General features: G+C 42.3%; 1 protein-coding gene across 1 annotated transcript; it reads right to left on the bottom strand.

The window, feature by feature from the left end:
- Positions 1-2,868: 2,868 nt before the first annotated feature.
- LOC121544377 (gastrula zinc finger protein XlCGF52.1-like) lies at positions 2,869-22,387 on the bottom strand. The gene is made up of 2 exons (XM_041854310.2): positions 22,126-22,387; positions 2,869-4,128 (listed from the first exon to the last, which is right to left on the bottom strand). The coding sequence occupies exons 1-2, from the start codon at positions 22,322-22,324 to the stop codon at positions 3,044-3,046; spliced, it is 1,284 nt and encodes a 427-aa protein (XP_041710244.2). The 5' UTR covers positions 22,325-22,387; the 3' UTR covers positions 2,869-3,043.
- Between the last annotated feature and the right edge of the window lie 1,309 nt (positions 22,388-23,696).

The following is a 23,696-nucleotide window of genomic DNA, read 5'->3' as shown; positions in this document are numbered from 1 at the left end:
TTTACTCCAATTAGGGGAGTGGTGGTAGCGTTAGGGGAAAATTATAAAGAAGGAAACATATGTTTTAAAAAATATATGCAGGATTGGAAATGATGCAGACAATTACATTGATAGAACCCACAATCTACAATATTAAAGCTGATCTCTCTCGCTTTCTCTTCACTCGCAAAATTTCAGACACATCTTGCACCCTATACTTCCCTGTCGAATGCATGTCAACAACTACAGTTGAAGTCGGAAGTTTACATACACTTTAGCCAAATACATATAAACTCAGTTTTTCACAATTCCTGACATTTAATCCTATTAAAAATTCCCTGTCTTAGGTCAGTTAGCATCACCACTTTATTTTAAGAATGTGAAATGTCAGAATAATAGTAGAGAGAATGATTTATTTAAGCTTTTATTTCTTTCATCACATTCCCAGTGGGTCAGAAGTTTACATACACTCAATTAGTATTTGGTAGCATTGCCTTTAAATTGTTTAACTTGGGTAAAATGTTTCGGGTAGCCTTCCACAAGCGTCCCACAATAAGTTGGGTGAATTTTGGCCATTCCTCCTGACAGAGCTGGTGTAACTGAGTCAGGTTTGTAGGCCTCCTTGCTCGCACATGCTTTTTCAGTTCTGCCCACAAATGTTCTATAGGACTGAGGTCAGGGCTTTGTGGTGGCCACTCCAATACCTTGACTTTGTTGTCCTTAAGCCATTTTGCCACAACTTTGGAAGTATGCTTGGGGTCATTGTCCATTTGGAAGACCCATTTGCGACCAAGCTTTAAATTCCTGACTGATGTCTTGAGATGTTGCTTCAATATATCCAAATAATTTTCTTCCTCATGATGTCATCTATTTTGTGAAGTGCACCAGTCCCTCCTGCAGCAAAGCACCCCTACAGCATGATGCTGCTACCCCCATTCTTCACGGTTGGGATGGTGTTCTTCGGCTTGCAAGCATCCCCCTTTTTCCTCCAAACATAACAATGGTCATTATGGCCAAACAGTTCTATTTTTGTTTCATCAGACCAGAGGACATTTCTCCAAAAAGTACGATCTTTGTCCCCATGTGCAGTTGCAAACCGTAGTCTTGCTTTTTTATGGCGGTTTTGGAGCAGTGGCTTCTTCCTTGCTGAGCGGCCTTTCAGGTTATGTCGATATAGGACTCATTTTACTGTGGATATAGATACTTTTGTACCTGTTTCCTCCAGCATCTTCACAAGGTCCTTTGCTGTTGTTCTGGGATTGATTTGCACTTTTCGCACCAAAGTATGTTCATCTCTAGGAGACAGAACGCGTCTCCTTCCTGAGCGGTATGACGGCTGCGTGGTCCCATGGTGTTACTTGCGTACTATTGTTTGTATAGATGAACGTGGTACCTTCAGGCGTTTGGAAATTGCTCCCAAGGATGAACCAGACTTGTGGAGGTCTACAATTTTTTTGTGAGGTCTTGGCTGACTTCTTTTGATTTTCCCATGATGTCAAGCAAAGAGGCACTGAGTTTGAAGGCAGGCCTTGAAATACATCCACAGGTACACCTCCAATTGACTCAAATGATGTCAATTAGCCTATCAGAAGCTTCTAAAGCCATGACATCATTTTTTGGAATTTTCCAAGCTGTTTAAAGGCACAGTCAACTTAGTGTATGTAAACTTCTGACCCACTGGAATTGTGATACAGTGAATTATAAGTGAAATAATCTGTCTGTAAACAATTGTTGGAAAAATGACTTGTGTCATGCACAAAGTAGATGTCCTAACCGACTTGCCAAAACTATAGTTTGTTAACAAGAAATGTGTGGAGTGGTTGAAAAACAAGTTTTAATGACTCCAACCTAAGTGTATGTAAACTTCCGACTTCAACTGTATAGCTTTTGCTTGCTCCATAGCAAGCTGCTCTATCCACAGTGATTGGTGAAGTAATTTAATGTCGAGATAAATGTACATTTCAGAGGTTTAAAAAGGAACAGAAAGGGACGAAATAAACCATTACTTTCTTTTGTTTTTCGAACCGGTTCAGAACTTTATTTTGCTGGTCGGAAAAGTGGAACGGAAAGAAACAATTTTTATGGTTCTGTTAAGAAATAAACAATTGGAAAACCCCTGATTGAAACTGATATAATCTATAATGAAACTCACATACTCCCATATTAAATGTATGTTAAGACATAAAATACATTTATATTTACACTGAGTATACCAAACATTAGGAACACCTTCCTAATATTGAGATGCACCCCCTTTTGCCAACAGAACAGCCTAAATTCCTCGGGGCATGGACTCTACAAGGTGTCGAAAGTGTTCCACATGGATGCTGGCCCATGTTGACTGCAATGCTTTCCACAGTTGTGTCAAGTTGGCTGGATGTCCTTTGGGTGGTGGACCATTCTTTACAGACACGGGAAACTGTTGAGCGTGAAAAACTCAGCAGCGTTGCAGTTCTTTACACAAACCGGGGCGCCTGGAAACACAGGAGGCTGCTGGACAGCTCATTATAAAGTCTGGAACTGAGCGAATGGAATGGCATCAAACAGATGGAAACCATGTGTTGGATGCATTTGATACCATTCCACTGATTCCGCTCCAGCCATTACCGTGAGCCCATCCTCCCCAAGTAAGGGGCCACCAACCTCCTGTGCCTGGCACCTACTACCATAAGCCGTTCAAAAGCACTTAAATATTTTGGCTTGCCCATTCACCCTCTGAATGGCACACATAATACACAATCCATGTCTCAATTGTCTCAAGGCTTAAACATCCTTCTTTAACATGTCTCCTCCCCTTCATCTACACTGATTGAAGTGGATTTAACAACTGACATCAATAAGGGATCATAGCTTTCACCTGGTCAGTCTTTGTCATTGAATGAGCAGGTGTTCTTAATGTTTTGTATACTCAGTGTATTCAATTAGATTTCATGTGGCATAAAAAAAAATACATTCTCAGTAAAAACAAATAAGACAATGGGAGCACTGTATTTGTTCTTTGATTGACTTTAAGTCTGTGTGATGTGAAATATCAATTTCCACACTGGGAGAAGAGGTAAGCATTCTATCTTGTGTGTATTATATTATGCCTTTTCAGGTCCCCTAACTGGATGAAACTCTTTCCACACTGAGAGCATTGGAATGGCTTCTCTCCTGTGTGTATTCTCTTATGTACTTTCAGGTTCCCTAACCGGGTAAAAGTCTTTCCACATTGAAAGCAGTGGTGTGGCTTCTCTCCTGTGTGCGTTCTCTCGTGATTTTTCAGGGTCTTTAAGTGGATGAAACTCTTTCCACACTGGGAGCATTGGAAAGGCTTCTCTCCTGTATGTATCATTTTATGTTCTTTCAGTTGCTCTGACCGGGTAAAAGTCTTCCCACATTGAAAGCACTGGTGTGGCTTCTCCCCTGTGTGTTTATTCTTGTGTTCTTTGAGTTGCCTTAACCGGGTAAAACTCATACCACACTGGGAACAGTGGTAAGGCCTTTCTCCCGTGTGTGTTCTCTCATGTGATTTAAGGTCCCCTGATTGGGCATAACTCTTTTCACACTGGGAGCAGTGGTAGGGCTTCTCTCCTGTATGTATTATTACATGCTTTTTCAGGTTCCATACATTGATAAATCTCTTTCCACATTGAGAGCAGTGGTAAGGCTTTTCTCCTGTGTGTATTTTCTCATGATCTTTCAGTTGACCTGCATGGATAAAATCTTTTCCACACTGGGAGCAGAGGTAAGGTTTTGTTCCTGTGTGTGTCCACTCATGTTTTTTCAGGCCCGCTGATGAAAAAAATCTATTTATGCACTGGGAGCAGTGGTAAGGCTTCTCCCCTGTATGTATCCTCTCATGCATTTTCAGGCCCCTCAATTGAGCAAAACGTTTTAGACATTTTGAGCATTTGTAAGGCTTCACTCCTGTGTGTGTCCTCTCATGCATATTCCGGTCCCATAACCGGATAAAACTCTTTTCGCACTGAGAGCAATGGTACGGCTTCTCTCCAGTGTGGATTCTTTCATGGTCTTTCAGCTTCCCTAACCACCTAAAACCCTTTCCGCAGTAGGAGCAGTGATGTGGTCTTGCTGGTTTGGGCTTCTCTTGGTCTGGTTCCCCTGAAGGATTCTTCCCGCTGTCGGAGCAAGAGTCTGGTCTCTCTACTGCCAAAGACAAACAGCATTTAGTTAAACACAGATTCCTGAATGAAACCGTCACATGATAATAAAACTTCCTATGACGTTTAATCCAGACTAGAGCCCTCAATAACCTGAGGACAGTTTTTTAAAAATATTTAATGCAAATCAAAATCATGATTTGTTGTCTTCATTCTGTCCTCTTCATTGATTGAAAAGACACGGAAATGCAAGATAACAACCAACTCATGTCTAATGTCATGACATTTGGGTGTGATGATAGGCTATATGATGTGGTATTATAAATATTTTAATCGGATCAGTCTTTCTTATCTAATAACAAAAAAACCTAAGGACCTTAAAACACCATTGACATTTTAAAAAACAAATAATGTAGAGCTTCAGCCTGATATTGCTGTTTACTAATCTGTATCATTCCATTTCTCTGTGCCCACAGTGGGAGAGGGAGTGAGAATGGCTGGCTCACATAGCAGCTGACAGCGAAACAGGGACAGGCAGATACTTTCAAAGCAGGAATAATGGTTTTCTACAGGAACGTTGTGTAGCAAAATCACATCTGTTCTGTCTCTTATCTTATACTTTTTGTATTTTACCCCCTTTTTCTCCCCAATTTCGATCTTGTCTCATCGCTGCAACTCCCAAACGGGCTCGGGAGGCGAAGGTCTAGTCATGCGTCCTCCGAAACATGACCTGCCAAAACGCGCTTCTTAACACCCGCCCGCTTAACCCGGAAGCCAGCCACACCAATGTGTCGGAGGAAACACCATTCACCTGACAACCGAGGTCAGCCTGCAGGCGCCTGGCCCGCCACAAGGAGTCGCTAGAGCGCGATGAGCCACCCCCCCCCGGCAAAACCCTCCCCTAATCCGGACGACACTGGGCCAAATTGTGCGCCGCCCTATGGGACCCCCGATCACGGCCGATTGTGATACAGCCCGGAATCGAACCCGGGTCTGTAGTGAGGCCTCTAGCACTGCAATGCATTTTTGATGTACGCAAAATTCTTCAGTAACTTGACATAATTGCGCTTAGCAAATCTAGAAATAAAAAGCACAAAAAAGGAAGCTTGCAAGTAGTAGAAGCGAAGTAGCAGAACGTCCCTCTCTTCTGTTTATACCAGAAAGGATACTGGAAAATATGTGATGTAGACACAGGTGCGGGACTTCAGTTGCAAAACTCACTCAATACTGCCCCTCAGTCTTCGCAAGGAATGATACGTCGGGTCTCAATTATCATGTAGGAAAAAACTGTGTCGAGTGACGGAGCGTATTACAAGGAGCTGCCCCTTTTGCAACGAAAAATGACATTGCAACACTGTGCTATGCTCCATTGGCCCTGTTTGCATATTGTCTGTAGACCCCTTAAGAGGAAGGCAATGTCAGTGTCAGTAATTTTCGGTTTATAGTCGCAGTGCTAGACCCAGGTCACAAAAAATGAAATAAAATGGTGCAATATATCACATCACTTCTTACTAGCAATACATTTATTGTTTTAGAAACATTGCAAAGCATGCTCATCTGTTTTTCTTGTGTGTGTAATTATGGCTCAAAAATATTTTGGCTGGTAAAAAATCTGAGTGGCTGGTAGATTTTTAAATCTACCTGCCACAGTGGCTGGTGGACCAAAAAGTTTGGGGGCGTGGCATGTTAAATAACCCTGACATTGTCAAAAGTCACACCACTTTCTGTTTTAACCCTGAATGTGAGACACGTATCACCCTAAGAGTGTGGTATCAGAAAACATTAACACTCATTTTTTTTAATGTACCCTCACTCTGCGAATGTAACACTTATGGATTTGCTGTGCATGTACCACACCTAATAGTCTTTTTCTTTGTCTTTATATACAGTAGGGTTAAAAACTATTGGATCCCTTGATAAGCAAAAAAGACTGTATAAATTAAATAATACAAATACTGAGCTATATGCTCAAAAGTGAAAAATTATATTATGTTATACTAATACAATTGCTCAGAAAAATAGATTTCAAAAAAGATAACGGTACAAATTATTGGATCCCCTATTTTCAATACTCCAGCACCCTCCCCTTGCGGATAACGGATAACGACACAGCCTTTTTCTAAAATGTTTTATGAGATTGGAGAACACATTGGGAGGGATCTTAGACCTTTCCTCCATGCAGAATCTTTCCAGATCCTTTCAATGGGGTTCAAGTCCGGAGACTGAGATGACCATTGCAAAACGTTGACTTTGTGGTCAATTAACCATTTCTTTGTGGATTTTGATCTTTGCTTGGGGTTATTGTCTTGCTGGAGGATCCACTTGTGGCCAAGTTTCAGCCTCCTGACAGAGGCAACCAGGTTTTTGGCTAAAATGTACTGGGGCTTCATTTATAAACGCTGCATAAGTACAAAATATACCCCAAAACGTGTGTGTGCACCCGTTTTTACACAAAAGTTGGCATTTATCAAAAATGTACTTGGAATGAGAATGTGCTTAACTTCCCGCAAACTTTAGAGCATGCATGCACACACTTTCTGGTGGGTGAAGTATTGCTTTGCAAGCAGGGTAGGCTTAAATCCATTTGAATTCAATCACTTTTTGATAGCACCCCTTTTGATTTGAATGAAACCCCCATACATATTTGCCCATTGTAGAAGTGCTCAGAAAGTGACCTTAATGGACCTGAATGCCAAAACATTCCAGAGATAAAGGCGCTCAAAGTTGACCTATTTAGCTTACCATGAGTCATCCGTGTCTTTATCACTGGAAAAGATCAACGGTTGAGATTGATATAATTTAAAATCTTACAAACAATGCTGTCAAACTATTTGATAACTTGTATAAAAAAAAAAAAACATTGTGTGTGTGCCTTAAACGCCAATTGCGTCAGATTCTTTTCAATATTTTCATGTTTTAGCATAGAATCTATTTTACTGAGGTTTTTGTGTTGTGCCCACCATCGGTTGAGACACAACATGCTCTTGAATACAGGGTGGGTGTCATCTTTTGGCTGATAATACAATTTAAACGTCAACTTTCAAATAGTACCACAAAGATGGTTGGAGGTCCACACATCAGAGAATGTTGACTTGAATGGGAATATCTGTTGTTTTAAATTATACTGTCAATCCTCCATACGAAACCTATTGAAATCATAGAAATAGACACTAGAATAGACATGACCATTTAAGTTTACATTCGACGGTGGGTGGACCGGCGGCCATCTTTGTGATAGTAATTAGAAGTAAAAATGTCAATTCAATTAACATTTCAATGGTGTACCAGCTAAATTACAGTGGTCTGAAGGGATAGGTCCATTCTATGAATTATATTTATATGATTGAAATGACACCCACCCTGTATTCAAGAGCATGTTGCGTCTCAACCGATGGCGGGCACAACACAAAAACCTCAGATGGGTTAGGTTTACGAGTTTTTAGATCATTGAGTCATCCATGTCTTTATCACTGGAAAATTCTTTTTTTTTTTTATCCTAGAAATTATTAAATAGTTTGACAACCGTTTGCTAGCTTTTAAATTACATCAAACTCAACCGTTTATCTTTTCCAATGGTGAAGACATGGATTTTTGGATTACAATGTGTCTTTAAAGTACATAGCTAAGAAATGAACTACATGTAGTTCAACTAGTAATTTGACTACATTTTGCAGTAGCATGGTGGTAGTTGAAGTAAATTAAAATCTTGGTATTGTTTAGGGATGGGGATTTGAAATGATTTTAGTATTAGAATATTTTTAGAAGATATTTTTCGGATATCCAGATAGTCTAAATACATGTGTTTTAAATAAACATTTATTGGGGGGAAAACTTCAATGGAGACTTGATCGCGTGACTTGAGAGAGCCAGTGGGGTTGGGAAGCATCCTGTCGGGGGGAAAATGGCGGAAGCGGATGTTCTGTTTGAATCGGATAATGTGTCGAGTGCAGATGAGAGTGAGAAGAATTGGATTACAGTGGCGAATTCAAAAGGAAATAAGAGAAGTAAAGTGGTAGTGGAAACGAATCAATCCAAAACCTAGTTCTGATTATTTTGGGTTGGAATAAGGGTTTTGAATCGATGTTGTTACCTGGGAGATCTGTTTGAAGTCTCTATTAAAATTGTGGAGGTGTTGGATGAGGTGGGGTCGATGACAATAACGAGAAGTGGGCTTCTTTTGTTTTTTTGTGTTTCTATGGAACAGAAGGAGCGTGCTCTGCACCTCAAGAAGATGTCGGATTGGAATGTGTCGTGTGTGGATCTTCAAAACAGGGCGCCTATCAAGTGTGGTATCTCTGGAGTGGCGCTAGAAGTAAATGCAAAGGATATACACTACCAGTCAAAAGTTTGGACACACCTAATCATTCAAGGGTTTTTCTTTATTTTTCTTATTTTCTACATTGTAGAATAATAGTGAAGACATCAAAACTATGAAATAACACATATGGAATCATGCAGTAACCCAAAAAGTGTGAAACAAATCAAAATACACTGCTCAAAAAAATAAAGGGAACACTTAAACAACACAATGTAACACCAAGTCAAGTCACACTTCTGTGAAATCAAACTGTCCACTTAGGAAGCAACACTGATTGACAATAAATGTCACATGCTGTTGTGCAAATGGAATAGACAACAGGTAGAAAATATAGGCAATTAGCAAGACACCCCCAATAAAGTACTGGGTTTGCAGGTGGTGACCACAGACCACTTCTCAGTTCCTATGCTTCCTGGCTTATGTTTTGGTCACTTTTGAATGCTGGCGGTGCTTTCACTCTAGTGGTAGCATGAGACGGAGTCTACAACCCACACAAGTGGCTCAGGTAGTGCAGCTCATCCAGGATGGCACATCAATGCGAGCTGTGGCAAGAAGGTTTGCTGTGTCTGTCAGCGTAGTGTCCAGAGCATGGAGGCGCTACCAGGAGACAGGCCAGTACATCAGGAGACGTGGAGGAGGCCGTAGGAGGGCAACAACCCAGCAGCAGGACTGCTACCTCCGCCTTTGTGCAAGGAGGAGCAGGAGGAGCACTGCCAGAGCCCTGCAAAATGACCTCCAGCAGGCCACAAATGTGCATGTGTCTGCTCAAACGGTCAGAAACAGACTCCATGAGGGTGGTATGAGGGCCCGACGTCCACAGGTGGGGGTTGTGCTTACAGCCCAACACCGTGCAGGACGTTTGGCATTTGCCAGAGAACACCAAGATTGGCAAATTCACCACTGGCGCCCTGTGCTCTTCACAGATGAAAGCAGGTTCACACTGAGCACATGTGACAGACGTGACAGAGTCTGGAGTCGTTGTGGAGAACGTTCTGCTGCCTGCAACATCCTCCAGCATGACCGGTTTGGCGGTGGGCAGTCATGGTGTGGGGTGGCATTTCTTTGGGGGGCCGCACAGCCCTCCATGTGCTCGCCAGAGGTAGCCTGACTGCCATTAGGTACCGAGATGAGATCCTCAGACCCCTTGTGAGACCATATGCTGGTGCGGTTGGCCCTGGGTTCCTCCTAATGCAAGACAATGCTAGACCTCATGTCGCTGGAGTGTATCAGCAGTTCCTGCAAGAGGAAGGCATTGATGCTATGGACTGGCCCGCCCGTTCCCCAGACCTGAATCCAATTGAGCACATCTGGGACATCATGTCTCGCTCCATCCACCAACACCACGTTGCACCACAGACTGTCCAGGAGTTGGCGGATGCTTTAGTCCAGGTCTGGGAGGAGATCCCTCAGGAGACCATCCACCACCTCATCAGGAGCATGCCCAGGCGTTGTAGGGAGGTCATACAGGCACGTGGAGGCCACACACACTACTGAGCCTCATTTTGACTTGTTTTAAGGACATTACATCAAAGTTGGATCAGCCTGTAGTGTGGTTTTCCACTTTAATTTTGAGGGTGACTCCAAATCCAGACATCCATGGGTTGATAAATTTGATTTCCATTGATAATTTTTGTGTGATTTTGTTGTCAGCACATTCAACTATGTAAAGAAAAAAGTATTTAATAAGATTATCTCAGATCTAGGATGTGTTATTTTAGTGTTCCCTTTATTTTTCTGAGCAGTGTATATTTGAGGTTCTTCGAAGTAGCCACCCTTTGCCTTGATGACAGCTTTGCACACTCTTGGCATTCTCTCAACCAGCTTCATGAGGTAGTCACCTGGAATGCATTTCAATTAACAGGTGTGACTTAAGTTAATTTGTGAAATGTATTTCCTTACTGCGTTTGAGCCAATCAGTTGTGTTGTGACAAGGTAGGGGTGGTATACAGAAGATAGCCCTATTTGGTAAGAACAGCTCAAATAAGCAAAGAGAAACGACAGTCCATCATTACTTTAAGACATGAAGGTCAGTCAATCCGGAAAATTTCAAGAACTTTGAAAGTTTCTTCAAGTGCAGTCGCAAAAACCATCAAGCGCTATGATGAAACTGGCTCTCATGAGGACAGCCAAAGGAAAGGAAGACCCAGAGTTACCTCTGCTGCACAGGATAAGTTCATTAGAGTTAACTGCACCTCAGATTGCAGCCCAAATAAATGCTTCACAGAGTTCAAGTCACAGACACATCTCAACATCAACTGTTCAGAGGAGACTGCGTGAATCAGGCCTTCATGGTCGAATTGCTGCAAAAAAACACTACTAAAGGACACCGATAAGAAGAAGAGACTTGCTTCAGCCAAGAAACACGAGCAATGGACATTAGACTGGTGGAAATCTGTCCTTTGGTCTGATGAGTCCACATTTGTTAAAATCCCTGTTAGTGAGCATTTCTCCTTTGCCAAGATAATCCATCCACCTGACAGATGTGGCATATCAAAAAGCTGATTAAACAGCATGATCATTACACAGGTGCACCTTGTGCTGACGACAATAAAAGGCCACTCTGAAATGTGCCGTTTTGTCACACAACACAATGCAACAGATGTCTCAAGTTTTGAGGGAGCGTGCAATTGGCATGCTGACTGCAGGAATGTCCACCAGAGCTGTTGCCAGAGAATGTAATGTTCATTTCTCTACCATAAGCCACCTCTAACGTCGTTTTAGAGAATTTGGCAGTACGGCCAACCAGCCTCACAAATGCAGACCACGTGTAACCACGCCAGCCCAGGACCTCCACATCCGGCTTCTTCACCTGCAGTGTCGTCTGAGACCAGCCACCTGGACAGCAGATTAAGCTGTAGGTTTGCACAACAGAAGAAATTCTGCACAAACTGTCAGAAACAGTCTCAGGGAGGCTCATCTGCATGCTCGTCATCCTCACCAGGGTCTTGACCTGACTGCAGTTCAGCATCATAACCAACTTCAGTGGGAAAATGCTCACCTTCGATGGCCACTGGCATGCTGGAGAAGTGTGCTCTTCATGGATGAATCCCGGGTTCAACTGTATCGGGCAGATGGCACCCAGGGTGTAGGGCATCTTGGGCGAGCAGTTTCCTGTTGTCAACGTTGTGAACAGAGTGCCCCATGGTGGCGGTGGGGTTATGGTATGGGCAGGCATAAGCTACGGACAATGAACACAATTGCATTTTATCTATGGCAATTTGAATGCACATACAGTGGGGAAAAAAAGTATTTAGTCAGCCACTAATTGTGCAAGTTCTCCCACTTAAAAAGATGAGAGAGGCCTGTAATTTTCATCATAGGTACACGTCAACTATGACAGACAAATTGAGAAAAGAAAATCCAGAAAATCATATTGTAGGATTTTTAATGAATTTATTTGCAAATTATGGTGGAAAATAAGTATTTGGTCACCTACAAACAAGCAAGATTTCTGGCTCTCACAGACCTGTAACTTCTTCTTTAAGAGGCTCCTCTGTCCTCCACTCGTTACCTGTATTAATGGCACCTGTTTGAACTTGTTATCAGTATAAAAGACACCTGTCCACAACCTCAAACAGTCACACTCCAAACTCCACTATGGCCAAGACCAAAGAGCTGTCAAAGGACACCAGAAACAAAATTGTAGACCTGCACCAGGCTGGGAAGACTGAATCTGCAATAGGTAAGCAGCTTGGTTTGAAGAAATCAACTGTGGGAGCAATTATTAGGAAATGGAAGACATACAAGACCACTGATAATCTCCCTCGATCTGGGGCTCCACGCAAGATCTCACCCCGTGGGGTCAAAATGATCACAAGAACGGTGAGCAAAAATCCCAGAACCACACGGGGGGACCTAGTGAATGACCTGCAGAGAGCTGGGACCAAAGTAACAAAGCCTACCATCAGTAACACACTACGCCGCCAGGGACTCAAATCCTGCAGTGCCAGACGTGTCCCACTGCTTAAGCCAGTACATGTCCAGGCCCGTCTGAAGTTTGCTAGAGTGCATTTGGATGATCCAGAAGAGGATTGGGAGGATGTCATATGGTCAGATGAAACCAAAATAGAACTTTTTGGTAAAAACTCAACTCGTCGTGTTTGGAGGACAAAGAATGCTGAGTTGCATCCAAAGAACACCATACCTACTGTGAAGCATGGGGGTGGAAACATCATGCTTTGGGGCTGTTTTTCTGCAAAGGGACCAGGACGACTGATCCGTGTAAAGGAAAGAATGAATGGGCCATGTATCGTGAGATTTTGAGTGAAAACCTCCTTCCATCAGCAAGGGCATTGAAGATGAAACGTGGCTGGGTCTTTCAGCATGACAATGATCCCAAACACACCGCCCGGGCAACGAAGGAGTGGCTTCGTAAGAAGCATTTCAAGGTCCTGGAGTGGCCTAGCCAGTCTCCAGATCTCATCCCCATAGAAAATCTTTGGAGGGGAGTTGAAAGTCCGTGTTGCCCAGCGACAGCCCCAAAACATCACTGCTCTAGAGGAGATCTGCATGGAGGAATGGGCCAAAATACCAGCAATAGTGTGTGAAAACCTTGTGAAGACTTACAGAAAACGTTTGACCTGTGTCATTGCCAACAAAGGGTATATAACAAAGTATTGAGAAACTTTTGTTGTTGACCAAATACTTATTTTCCACCATAATTTGCAAATAAATTCATTAAAAATCCTACAATGTGATTTTCTGGATTTTCTTTTCTCATTTTGTCTGTCATAGTTGACGTGTACCTATGATGAAAATTACAGGCCTCTCTCATCTTTTTAAGTGGGAGAACTTGCACAATTGGTGGCTGACTAAATACTTTTTTTCCCCACTGTAGATACCGTGACGAGATCCTGAGGCCCATTGTCGTGCCATTCATCCACCGCCAGCCATCACCTCATGTTTCAGCATGATAATGCACGGCCTCATGTCGCAAGGATCTGTACACAATTCCTGGAAGCTGAAAATGTCCTGCATACTCACCAGACATGTCACCCATTGAGCATGTTTGGATGCTCTAGATCGACGTGTACGACAGCGTGTTCCAGTTCCTACCAATATCCAGCAACTTCGCACAGCATTTGAAGAGGAGTGGGCCTAATGCCACAGGCTACAATCAACAGCCTGATTAACTCAATGCGAAGGAGATGTGTTGCACTGCATGAGGCAAATGGTGGTCACACCAGATAATGACTGGTTTTCTGATCCACGCCCCTACCCTTTTAAGGTATCTATGACCAACATTAGATATGATAATTTATCACGAAGTAGTTTGAATGTAGTGAACTACTTTTTCAAAGTGACGTTAGTTAAGTAAACTATATTTTTCTTAAGGATAGCTTTAGTGTAGCTTAATTTCTTCCAGTGTGAAATAATTGGTAGCTTGGGAAGCTATATTTTCAGAGTAGTTCCCCAACACTGTAGCTAAGCATGCAAATCGTGCCCTTGATGCCATCATTACAAAGTGTAAAGCCATGGTTGGCCTACCTTTTTAAAATGTTTTACAAAACTGTTTGATTCATTGGTGCTACCTATTATTACTTATGGTGCAGCAATATGGGGGCACAGAAAATATACTTAATGCTGTTTTTAACCGTGGGTAAATACACGCCAAATGCTACTATTCAAGGTGATATGGTCTGGAAAACTTTACGGCAGTGGTTGGGTCAAAACCATCTGGCTAGTGATTTAAAATTGTTGCATGTTGCGTTTATATTTTTGTTCAGTATATTTATGTTCTGGCCCCCTGACCATCCGCTGGAGAAAAAAATAATTGGCCTGTGGCTAAATCTAGTTGCCTACCCCTGTTCTATGGCATCACCAGTGACTATGTATTTGTACAAAATTGGCAGAGATTTTGCAGACAAATGAACGTCTATGTAAACTTGTATTTTTATGGGCTTGTGATGTTGTAACTGCAAAGTGTTACAGGTTTTGGTTTTCCATTTATGTTTTGAGATTGGACTTTAGCATGTATAGCTCGTTAGCACATAGTACGCACTGATTGGTGTCACCTCGTTAGTCAGTATGTGTTACACCTGTGCTGGTTGCCGTCTCGTTAGTGGGAAGGTGTTTCACCTGTGTTGACCCAGGTGCTATTTAAGAGTGGCTGGCTCAGTGTTCCAGATAGATACGGAGGGTGAACACCTTTAGTTGATGTGCCCTATTTTGAGTTCTAGACAAACAATCCTTTAACTGATCTTTCCAGTTTTAGTTTTACTCCACTTTTGTGGTTTGCTTCCTGTCTTTTAAATTTGGTGTGGGTTTTACTTTTGTTTCAATGTTCTTGGGCAAATTTAGTGGGTGCTCATGGTGGCTTTCTTTTAGGTTCCAGTTGTTGTTGCTATTTTATTTCATCTTTATTTAACCAGGTAGGCCAGTTGAGAACAAGTTCTCATTTACAACTGCGACCTGGCCAAGATAAAGTAAAGCAGTGCGATTAAAAACAACAAAGTTACACATGGGATAAACAAAAACGTACAGTCAATAACACAATAGAAAATCTATATACAGTGTGTGCAAATGTAGTAAGTTATTGAGGTAAGGCAATAAATAGGCCATAGTGCAAAATAATTACAATTTAGTATTAACACTGGAGTGATAGATGTGCAGAAGATGATGTGCAAATAGAGATACTGGGGTGCAAATGAGCAAAATAAATAACAATATGGGGATGAGGTAGTTGGGTGGGCTAATTACAGATGGGCTGTGTACAGGTGCAGTGATCGGTAAGCTGCTCTGACAACTGATGCTTAAAGTTAGTGAGGGAGATAAGTGTCTCCAGCTTCAGAGATTTTTGCAGTTCGTTCCAGTCATTAACAGCAGAGAACTGTAAGGAGTGGTGGCCAAATGAGGTGTTGGCTTTGGGGATGACCAGTGAGATATACCTGCTGGAGCGCATACTACGGGTGGGTGTTGCTATGGTGACCAATGAGCTAAGATAAGGCGGGGATTTGCCTTTCAGTGGACACCCCCATGAGTGTCTTTCAGAACCCCTCCTAAAACACCACCTGTTTCGTTTTGGTTGTTGGTCAGTGACTCTTTGTTAGTTCCCCTTCTGTTTGAGCGACATCTTTGTTTTTTTCTTGCTTGGGAACGTAATAAAATGGGGGCTCATCCGGGATCTTGTTTCCCATGAGTATGGTAGTCGCTATAGTCACCTACTCTGAAGCGCTGCTGTGTTCAAAATACACTTTTGGGTAGAGTTTCTGTCACTGACATCCACCTTGAGAGGTTACGAGATTGGTGGAATCATTTTGAAAGTTGCATAAACTAATAAAATAAATAAAGCCATGGACTTTAAGTTGGACGCATTTGTGGAAACCCTACATGCGAATCTGCTCGTTATTTCAAAGCATTGAGGCATCTGGCGATCCAAAAGCAGTAGTCAGAGTTGATCGGTACTGCTTTGGTGGAGGAGGAAATCCTTCCAGAGAGGGAGGATGATGAAAAGGGTCCTACGGGTGGTAGAGTACACCCCATAGACGTACAACTGTGAGAGGTAGAACTAAAGGCAATATGGGAACAACAGAAATTAAAGCTTGAGCACAAGGAAAGAGGATGTGAGGAGAGATTGGAGCAACAAATTAGAGTTGGAGCACAGGGAAAGACCAGTTGAGCGTGCAGCCAAACAACAACGAGACCAGACAAGAACAAGAAGAACGTGCGCATGCCATTCGATTAAAAGAGATGGAGCTGGAAGCGCGACAAAGAGAAATAGATCATGAAGCACTCCGTATCCTGTCAGGAAATCCTGCACCCTCAGAGTTTGATCTTGGTCGGAACAGCCGACTTGTACCGCCTTTCAACGAAAAGGAGGTGGATGTATATTTTACTCTGTTTGAGTGGATTGCCACATCCCTAAAATGGCAGCGAGATATTTGGTCACTGGTCCTCCAAAGTGTTCTTGTGGGAAAGGCTCAGAAAGTGTACCACACTTTATCTATTGACCAGAGTTCAGATTCTGACACTGTTAAAGCTGGTATCCTTCGGGCTTACGAGTTGGTCTCAGAAGCATACAGACAACAGTTCCGTGAATTACGAAAGACAGAATCACAAAGCCATGTTGAGTTTGCAAGGGAACAAGCATGTCTTTTTGATCGGTGGTGTGGTTCTCGAGGTCAAGGACCTTGAGGATTTAAAGACACTCATACTTCTCGAGCAGTTCAAGAATTGCCTTCACGAAAGGGTTGCGACCTACATTTATGGGCACAAGGATCTCACTCTTGAGAAAGCTGCAGTTCTTGCGGATGAGTTTATGTTGACACATAAAACGACCTTCACAAACAAAGCACCCAGTAGTTATCCCTATGCAAAAAGCAATCCAGAGAAGTCACCTCCTACTGCAAGGTTTCAGTCCATTTCTACAGTGCTCAAAGATAAAGATTGGCAGAAAACTGGCTTTTCGTATCTGCCAGTTTGTCATTACTGCCGTGAGACAGGACACATTGTCTCTCAGTGTCCTAAGTTGAAACAGAAAAATGAGAAATAAAAGCAATTTCTTCTTGTGGGATCACTCCAGCCTACTAAGTCTCTGGTTGGGATTGGTGTATCTCCTAAACAAGATTTTGGATCAGATGTGTATGAATCATTTGTTTCAGACGGGTTCGTGTCTCTGCAGAGTGGCGATGCTGTTAAGCAGGCAGTGAAGATACTGTGAGACACTGGGGCAGCCCAGTCCTTCATTTTGGAGGGTGTTTTCCCTTTGTCTGACAGCAACTGGTTACAGTGTGTTAGTACAAGGCATGGAGATGGGTTGCATGGAAGTTCCTTTATATAATGTGGAACTCGTGTCTGATATTATTTCTGGTTCCGTTGTCGTTGGAGTGAGGCCTAGCCTACTGGTGAAGGGGGTCTCATTCATTTTGGGAAACGATTTGGCTGGAGGGAAGGTTGTGTCAAATCCTGTCATTGTAAGGAACCCAGAGTAGAGGAACCTGATGGGTTATCAGAAAAGTACCCTAGAGTGTTCCCAGCGTGTGCCGTTACACATGCTATGTCTAAGAAAGTCCCTGGGAGCAAGTCTAGTGTTGAGGAGGATGTCAGCGATCCCACCATGGTCGATCTGTCCGGGACATTTATGGGGGATTCTGATTTCGCTAAACCTCCTGAGTTGACCTCTCCTTTGAAAACCCCAAAGGTGAGCGAGTTTGTAGGACAGCTGAAGGAAGAGAGGGTCCCTACAGTTGACACTTCAATGTCTAGGAAGCAGCTGATTGCGGAACAGAGTAAAAATGTTTCCCTCTCCCCTCTTTTTGCTGAGATACGTCCAGAGGAGAAGTTTGATTAAGTTTGTGTTGGGTACTTTGACAGAGATTGTGTTTTAATGAGGAATGGTGTTCTCGTGCCACTTCTGGGCAGGACGATTGGCCCAGTGTATCTAAAATTGTCCAGTCCAGTTACACTTCGACAAGAGATACTGAGTTTGGCTCCCGATGATAGTATAGCAGGCCAGCTTGGGGTCAACAAGACGTATGACTGTATCTTGCATAACTTCTTCTGGCCTGGTCTGAAACAGGATGTTGTGGCTTACTGTAAATCCTGTCACGTTTGCCAGCGGACGGGTAAACCTAACCAATCTGTACCTGTTGCACCTTTGCAGCCTATTTCTGCTTTTGACTAACCTTTCAGCAGGGTTCTGGTGGACTGTGTTGGTCCTTTGCCCAAAGCCAATTTTGAGGAAGGCCCTCAAAATTGTCAGACTCCAGCCACCCTAGTCATAGACTGTTCTCTCTGCTACCGCACGGCAAGCGGTACCGGAGTGCCAAGTCTAGGTCCAAAATACTTCTCAACAGCTTCTACCCCCAAGCCATAAGACTCCTGAACAGCTAATCATGGCTAACCAGACTATTTGCACTGCCCCCCCACTCCCACCCCATCTTTTTACGCTGCTGCTACTCTGTTAATTATTTATGCAAAGTCACTTGAACTCTATCCACATGTACATATTACCTCAACTACCTCAACTAGCCGGTGCCCCCGCACATTGACTCTGCACCGGTACCCCCCTGTATATATAGCCTCCCTACTGTTATTTTATATTACTTCTGCTCTTTTTTTCTCAACACTTTTTTGTTGTTTTATTTATTTTACTTTTTTATAAAAATAAAAATAAATGCATTGTTGGTTAAGGGCTGTAAGTAAGCATTTCACTGTAATGTCTACACCTGTTGTATTTGGCGCATGTGGCCAATAAAATTTGATTTGGTAATTAGTTTCTCTTGACCATTATGTGTGCTGTCACTCATTTCCCTGAGGCCATTCCGCTGAGGAAAATCACAGCTCACAGTATTGTGAAGGCCCTGGTGAAATGATTTTCAACATTTGGACCAAGGTTCGAATTTCATGTCAAAGGTCTTCCAGCAAGTGCTACAGCAATTGGGTGTTACCCATTGCCCCTCTAGTGCCTACCACCCAGAGTCTCAAGGCGCTCTTGAGAGATTTCATCAGACTTTGAAGTCTATGTTGAGAGCTTACTGCTTTGTTTGGGAAAGACTGGGTTGAAGGGGTCCCTCTTGTGCTGTTGGCAGTGCGGGAGGTTGTTCAATAATCTCATCATATCAGAGGTCCTTTGAGCTTGCTGAGAGAGAGGTTGTTGCAGGGCAACACCTTAAACACAAAAATAAATCTGTTGGAGCACGTTAGTGCTTTTCAATATAGATTGCACCTGCCTGTGAGTTTGCCAGTGAGAATCTGGAGAAGGCGCAAACGAAAATGAAAGATTGGTACGATCAAAAGGCCCGAAGCCGCACTTTCAATGTTGGGACCAAGTCCTGGTTTTGTTGCCCGTTCTGGGGTCACTGTTGCAAACTCGCTTTTCAGGAAAAAAAGTGGAAAGCTGGATTACATCATCGCCACACCGGAGCGCAGGAAAAAAAACCTGGCTGTGTCATGTCAACATGTTGAACCCATACTTCACCCGCTACGATCGGAGAAGGGCGGTGGAAACCGGTAGTGATGTTCTGCCTGTAGCCACTGCTGTCACCGTTGACTATAGACTTCCTCAAGAGTACGAGGAAAGCCCAATAGGCTCTATGCACGCATCACTTCCGCATTGGCGTAAGGATGCTTGGGCATTTCCGGTTACCGGAAAAAAACATTAGACAGTGACAGTAGACCGTTATGATGGCAGAGATGAAGTTTACAAGGTGTTTGCTGGAGTTGCCTAAAGTATCTGTTAATAATATACGGAGGGTCGTCCGGACATCCAGTACGACACCACGTAGCAAACTGGATAAAGGCTTCAAATTTTACGTTTCTTATTTTCTTTGCAACTTTGAAGGTAATATGCTAACGCTAGCTAGCCTGAGCTAGATGCCTTGCTTTGGTGTTTTAAGTCATGACTCCGTCCTGCTTCAGGTTAATCATGCTTTAAATAAAGTTTAATCATGTGTATATACACCTCTCACTTCATGTGTTTGTACTTTTGTGAAAGTGTCAGGTAAAAACAGGGCTACAAATGAGATCTCTGTGAGAGCCCACTGCTACCGCTCAATGAAGAAACTAAAGCCACCACACCAGCTGAGAGTAGGACTAGATTAAGTGACACGTTTAAAGTTCTGTTGAACTTGTTCAAGGTTCCGTTCAACACGTTTTACTCGTTTAATGTTACCACAGCTTTGATTGCCATTGCTAAGAGAACACTTTAGAACTTTAGTGGTTTTCACGATAGCTGAACAGTGGTAGCCTAATACAGACCAGGGTAGCTGAGTGGGAATTGCCATGCTTTGTTGTTGGGTCTGTTGTAAACAAATCGGAGTTTGGTTTGAAATGTAAACAATAATGAGATTACTACTTTTTCCTGACTTGATGACTGCAATGACAGTAACACATTCCACTCAGCTATTCTTCAAACTGCTGATGTTCTACTCAAAACTGTCCTGTCATCTTTACTTCTTTCTTTATAAACATATGGCCCAACTTCCTTGCTTTTGTACTTGATGTTTCTACTTTTCAAGAGGAATTAGGAGCAAAACCTTCACTCTACTGTTGTTATTGGTACTAGGCTACAATGTTGCACCACTCACCTACTGCTCTGCCAATACTGTTTGAAGGTAGGTAAATGGCACAAGACAATATGTAAGTGGTGGGAGACAGTATAGCCAAGTGGTGCAAGACAGTAGGAAAGTGATGCAGAAAGCACAAAAGTGACACGAGACAGTAGATAAGTTGCTTACACCAGTAAAAAGTAGAAAGAACACGTTTTGCTCCTACTCCTGCTGCTGTAGACCCTCGTCTTTCAAAACCCATTAAATTATGCTTCTGTGTATTTCAGATGACATTGCGTGATTCACAGCCAGTTGTGCTTGTTAAAAGCTACTGTTCCTGTGTGGCTGGGTGTGGGATATGCAATCATTTGGTTGCATTACTATATCAGACTGCCCATTACTCTGAATGTGGCATGTCTGTCGTCCCTCCTGTACTTTCGTGCACTGAAACAGAGCAGAAGTGGCATAAACCACGAACAATGGTTTGTATCATTTCAATACCAGACAGTTGTGTCACATGCATACTAGCATCTCTCCTAATACCATCTCATAAATAAATAGGGAGTGAAGCCAGGACCTGTGGATGCCATGGTTGTAGTGAAGCCCAAACCAGATGCTACTCCGGCAAGCGGAATTAGGTATGCAGAGTCCAATTAAATAGGCAGACTACAATGTGTTGCAAAATAAATGTTATTAATCATTGAAACAGCACTGGAACAGCTCCCTTTTTCAGACGTCTGCGCCCAGCTGGAGTCGGAGGCTCTATCACATCTTCACTTAGAACGTGTCGGCTGCAGACTCGTGTGTTTGTTGTAAGAAAGTTGACTTGTCGAATGTTAATCACCCACCGTTTATGTAATTCACTGTCTTTGGGAAAAGTAAAAAAACTAACAGAAGAATTGCATCTGGCAGACACTGTACATTGCGGCACACAGCAGTGATGGCTGGAAGAGCTGTCATCCCGTTTTTGAAAGGACACTTTCGTACGTTTACACGTCATCGTGTTATAAGTCAAGACGAAGTATTACAAGTAAAAGCATTAACATAAACATTAAGATAAACAACAACAACGACGAAAATTAACCGTTTCGGATGTTTTTGATGACAAGCATTCAATGCTAGCATACGGTAGCACAACATTCTACGATAACCGGAAGTTTACATCCATCCTGAGATTTAACCGGAAATACGTCATGCTCGCCTGTGCATATCGCCTATACACCCTGTGCCGGTTGGTCGGTTGCTCTTGTCCCAGATTCACCCAGAATGCACTGCACGTCCATGTAGTGAATCTGTTATCCAATGCGTTTGTATGGGCTAATAGCAGTAAGGACAAAAACTATTTTTCATCAGATATTTTTGTATATATTTTTTTGATACTTCAAGGGATCTTAAAATTCTAAATCAAATAGCAAAATGATCCTTGGTATGACCTTCTTAAAACAATTCCATTTAGCTTTGTAGACCGCTTTGTTAGTTTGAACTCTCCTTTTGAGTTGTAGGGCAATACAGAAATAGATATTCAGATATTTAAAATATTAAAATATAATGGTACGCATTTGATCCATTAACGTTTTGTTGGTGGTCCCTACTCTTTGTAGCTTTATCAACTCCTACAGTACTGAACAACATATTCAAGTGTATAACTTAAGTAAAATGCCCCTTTAATACCACACATTAGTTCAACAACTGTAGACAGAGTTTGTGCCCCTGTTTTTAAGACAGTCTGCATACTTACTGGTGTTAATCAGACATCTAGTCTCCTCCTCTTTTTCTTCATCCTCCTTCTTTTTCAATGTGACAGTCTTCCCCTCTTCCTTTAATTCATCACTCTTCTCTTTCATTCCAAAAACGTCCTCTTCTTCCTTCACTGAAACATCCTCCTCCTCCTCTTTCACCATGAAAGCTTCTTCCACTCCTATCACTGTGACGGTCATCTCCTCCTCCTCCTTTTTCACTCCAAAAACGGCATATTCTTCTTTCACTGTAACGTCCTCCACTTCTTTCACTCTGAAAGCTTTTTCCTCTCTTTTCACTGTAACATCCTCTTCCAATTTCACTCCAAAAGCTTCTTCCTCTCCTTTCACTGTAACATACTCTTCCTCCTCTTTCATTCCGAAAATCCCGAAAGCTTCTTTTTCCTCTTCTTTCACTGTGACAGTAATTGCCCCCTCCTCTCCATTCACTGTAATATTCTTCTCTTCTTCTTTCACGACAATGTTCAGCCCCAGAACTTCTTTCTCCATCCACCAGACCTCTTCTTTAGCAGGGGGCGAGTAGCTCGTCATGTTCGGGGATGTAGCTAGCTGGTTAGCATTAACGAATAGCCTAGTGCAAGGCTATCTTAACCAGTACTGACTAACAACGTAAATATTACATGAAATGGAGTAACTAGTAAATATGCAGACAGTGAGTTCAAAAATACTAAGGTTAATATACAAAAAAAAAAAAAGAATGTCTAAAGAGCTCCGATGTTTTGGTTTTATATACGCTAGCAAGTTACACCGCTGTGAAGCAGGCAAGAACACGTACTTTCGGGGTCACGGATTTTGGAATCCTTCAGAATAAGAGTCCCGTCCTGTATACTTTGTAAATGAATAATTAGGGTGAAAGTGATGGAAAATGTGCACAATTATTTATACTAGTTATCATACAAAGAATAATGACAAGTATTTCTATGACATGTGATTTATTTGTAATTTTTACAAGCTTAAATGACCAATGTTTTTTTTTGGTGTGTACTCCTATCATTTATTGCATCATACACCATTTCTGTACATTGTGTCACAGAAAAAGGGGTGTCCATTCTACTCAGGAGCACTTCTAGTTTCCAAGTCCACAGAGTTTACATCAATAGGAGCTTCACTGCTTATTCTGCGGCCTTTAAAGAGTGGCCTATCAGCCTTAATCCAATCCATTTTTCATATTGGACATACATATTTGTTGTTATTTATGTTTCTATTTTTTTCTTCTTCTTTAAAAAAAAAAATTTGTTTTATTTATTTTTGGGGGTAGATCAGCTTAATATTGCAGATAGATTGTAACTTCCATCAATGTAATTGTCTGCATCACTTGGACATACATATTGCACTGTACACAAAATGCACGTGTGCTTATCGGAGTAGTGGTTACAATCTGGTTGCGCATCAGAGAGTTTCAAACGACACACAATATGCTCAAAGGTCAGTGGACAGAGCTCAGTTTTTATATCAAACCTAATTAATTATGTCGTTTATAGGCTCATCAGAAATGTACAGATCCTAAAATAGGCAAAACTAGAAACTGTTCTCCATGGGTCATGACCACTGT

This window comes from Coregonus clupeaformis, chromosome 29, assembly GCF_020615455.1.
Source record: "Coregonus clupeaformis isolate EN_2021a chromosome 29, ASM2061545v1, whole genome shotgun sequence".
Taxonomy (NCBI): Eukaryota; Metazoa; Chordata; class Actinopteri; order Salmoniformes; family Salmonidae; genus Coregonus; species Coregonus clupeaformis.
The sequence above is the reverse complement of the archived record's forward strand: the minus strand, read 5'-3'. Positions and strand labels throughout refer to the sequence as shown.